The following is a 3402-nucleotide window of genomic DNA, read 5'->3' as shown; positions in this document are numbered from 1 at the left end:
CGATTCAGTCATGTACGACAATGATCCTAAAAATCTGCCAACCACTAAACACGGGTACTAAACACAACTCAATGAAACTCTTTAGATATTTTCATAAGCACCTTTCGACAATATTTAGAGGGTACGAATTTATTTTCGATTTTGCCTACATGCGCGAGTTAGGTGGCAATGCGGGTGTGAATGTGACTGGAAAAATTGAAGGTGTGTCGTTAACTTGCTGTTCCCCCTGAGAGGTCTAATCGTTCCTGTCCTATCATATATATGTTATATGCCAGGCGAGGGATAATAAGCAACAATAATACCTTCGTAGCTGTTGTTTTTTGTCCTAACCAAGTAAGTATCTCTAAGAAGTTTCGCTCTGATGGCATTCTGTGACTAACACAAGACAAAGTTCCATTCGCTAACATAAATTTGGTCTAAGCAGAATAAAGCCGCGTACATGAGGTATCAATAATCAAAGTAATAATTTTCATTGTAATAAATTCAGATACACACATTATTTTTAATGGCTGATATGAATTTTAAGGTATCAATTATATGTGTGTCAGTTTAATATACAAAATTTTGAGCTTATAAACTGTCTACGGTTCGATGCCGTTTAATCGAGGCAATTACTTACGATAACTTGCGAGTCTAGTAACAATAATAAAATGCGTAAAAACATGCATGAAAAATCATGATAAATCACATTTTGTGAAACTTGACAGATTTTTACACCGCCCATTATTCTACGGTAGCTGCACAAAGTATATCTTTTAAACTAATACGAACAATGGAATCACTGTAAAAACAACTAGTTTTCTAAACAATGTAACAAAATTTAACAAAGTCACTTTAGGTCTTGATAACGAAGCTCTACTTTCAAATAATAGATTAACACAAACTTTTGAATTTATTGTATACTTCCGACACTGACAAGGGAAAGTGAATCTCGCGTCAGTTAGTAGAGTTGATGAACAGGACGACCTGATCTGCCAGTTCCACGCCGCGCTGCTCTTGTAGGAAATGACCTCCACCGTGAATCTTGTGCTTTAAAATAAACGGTAAGTTTGAAAAACTTAGGTTCACAAGGTTGACTAGATCCTACGGTTAATTGAAGTAATATATGAATGGAAACAATTATGTCTTACCATTCTGCCTCACCTTCGTATTCGAAACGTAAAAATCAAGTAATGTTGCTGTTGCCTTCTTCGAATTATTATTCAATTTACTACTTGTTTTTCCCTGATATGTTCAACCAACTAATCACATACATTTTTTTGAACTTTTTGAAACTGTTCAAATTGAACAAGAAGTTTTTACTTACGAAGCACCAGCTTACTCGAACACAGAGCGAGTCTCTTCGATAGATATAATCAACATTGATATAATCAACATTGAATTGATAGAATCAATTCACATCAACAATGACGATAAAGTACCTACTCGATCATTACTTACGAGTGCTTAACTAAATGTTAACTCGAAAAGTACTCTAGTTGAATTCCAATACTCTGAACTCCCTGGATGGATTGTATAAGCACCTTAAAAACGCCATATCTTTCTTATTTTATAATGCAAAGCTAAGCCCGAATATTCAACTTACATTTTTTGCATGGGGAAGCATGGACTGGAAAGACTTCACTTGTGAACCCGTGATAGGATCATTGTCACTGAACATGATCAGTGCCGGCGACTTCCATACGTTCTGTACAATTGAAGATAAGACAAATACAGCACTTTGCAATACAGAACTACGTAAATCTAACTTTTCAGCTAACAAATTAACATTCCATTTCAATTATTCTGAAAAAGATAACTGTAGCATTCAACAAAACCACGTTACATTGTAAAATATTTTGTGCATTTTAAAATTAATAAGAAATTATAACTCCGGACATATCTTCAACCCCATTTCAAAGTCCATTATCGGCCTTTAAGCAAGTTGACAATTCCCAACGAAAATCCAGTAGCAGTGCGTAAATCGCCACCTACTCGATATATTCATATGAAATTTGACTCCTTATCACAATATACAGTCGCACAATTCACTCAACCTTGAGGAAGTCTCGTGTGGTCTGCATATCGCCGCTGACGAGCGAGGAGCTTGCCAGGGGCACCAGTAGTGGCCAGCGAGCTGCACCTCCAAGGTGAGCTGACGAAGGGAACGGCGCCTCATACAGCGACAGCACCTGGAAATTATGAGATTATTTGTAGCCAGAATAACGGAAGGATTTGCCAGAATTTGGCTAGTTATTTTGACATCACTTTATAAATAACGATAAGCATATTATTGCACAGCAAAAATATAAAATTGAAAAAATCTAGTATCACAGATAATGTTTTGTACAGTAATATTAATAATTTGTAGTAATATTGGAATCTATCGTAAGTTTACATAATTAAACTTTTGTCCTAGTGTCAATCCCTAACTTTAGGTAGACATCGTCATTGGCTCAAGAGTTTAGAACATTTCCCGGCTTGCTTGTACATTTGTTACCGTGGACAGTGGCCATATCAGAATATCAGCAAACACGTTTTGAGTTTTCCGAAACACTTCGTCTAAAGAAAAATAATTACATGCTATATAAATAGTACAAAAGGTTCAAATTGTGCAGCTAGAACTTACCTCATCACTGATATTCTCAATGGCGAAGCGGAAGATTCTCTTGACCGGTAAATGGGTGCCAAAAAGCTGGGCAAACGCCCTCCACATCAGAAATGGAGTGAGTTTGCTGAGCGTGTTGATGGAGAAGTCACCACCCACAGGGAGGCCAGTATTCATGATGACGAGTCTGGAGAAGCGGTCTGGGCAATCCTTGACGACACTCAGTCCTGTCAAGCCGCCCCAGTCTTGACACACCAAAGTTAGGTTTTTGACCTTGGCAAAACAAGTACCCACACAAAATATTACGTTGTTGTAGTTCAGCAGATGTTGTTCTTTGAGAAAATTATTAAAAAGGTGCTACCAGATCTCTTCCACATTTGTACATAAGAATCGCCTTTCCGGACCCCTGACAACAAAATTTACCATCAAATCAACGGTGTAGCCATAGGCAGCCCACTGGGTTCAACTTTTGCTGAATTCTAAGTATGGGAACTGGAAAGCCGAGTATTGTCGGACGCCAAAATCAAACCTGAGCTGTACTGTTGATACGGCGACGACATTTTTGTAGTTGTTCGGGAAGATGATCACATGACAGAGCTAAGCGTGACTTTAGAACTCAATTTAGTCTTGAAGTTCTCTTACGAATATGGACTAAATCAGTCTTTGCACTTCCTCATTATACTCGTACACGTTAAGGATAATATGTTCGCCACTAAAGCTTACCGAAAACCTACAGACGTTGGAAAAGTACTGAACAAAGTAAGCGAATGTCCACAATGATACAAAACCAGCACTATCCGCGCCCTAATATATAG

At 37.7% G+C, this 3402-nt stretch overlaps 1 protein-coding gene across 1 annotated transcript; it reads right to left on the bottom strand.

Moving 5' to 3' along the window:
• Nucleotides 1-460: 460 nt before the first annotated feature.
• Nucleotides 461-2860, bottom strand: LOC108668450 (haloalkane dehalogenase; the record flags this gene model as incomplete). Its single annotated transcript, XM_018155674.1, is given in 4 exon segments — nucleotides 461-1029; nucleotides 1586-1687; nucleotides 2037-2171; nucleotides 2609-2860. Coding segments are annotated over 4 exon segments (582 nt in total), but the record flags the coding sequence as incomplete, so codon positions are not given.
• Nucleotides 2861-3402: the final 542 nt, after the last annotated feature.

The sequence above is a fragment of the Hyalella azteca genome, unplaced genomic scaffold, assembly GCF_000764305.2.
Source record: "Hyalella azteca isolate HAZT.00-mixed unplaced genomic scaffold, Hazt_2.0.2 contig16890, whole genome shotgun sequence".
Taxonomy (NCBI): Eukaryota; Metazoa; Arthropoda; class Malacostraca; order Amphipoda; family Hyalellidae; genus Hyalella; species Hyalella azteca.
Note: the sequence above shows the minus strand (reverse complement) of the source record. Positions and strands in the feature narration are given on the sequence as shown.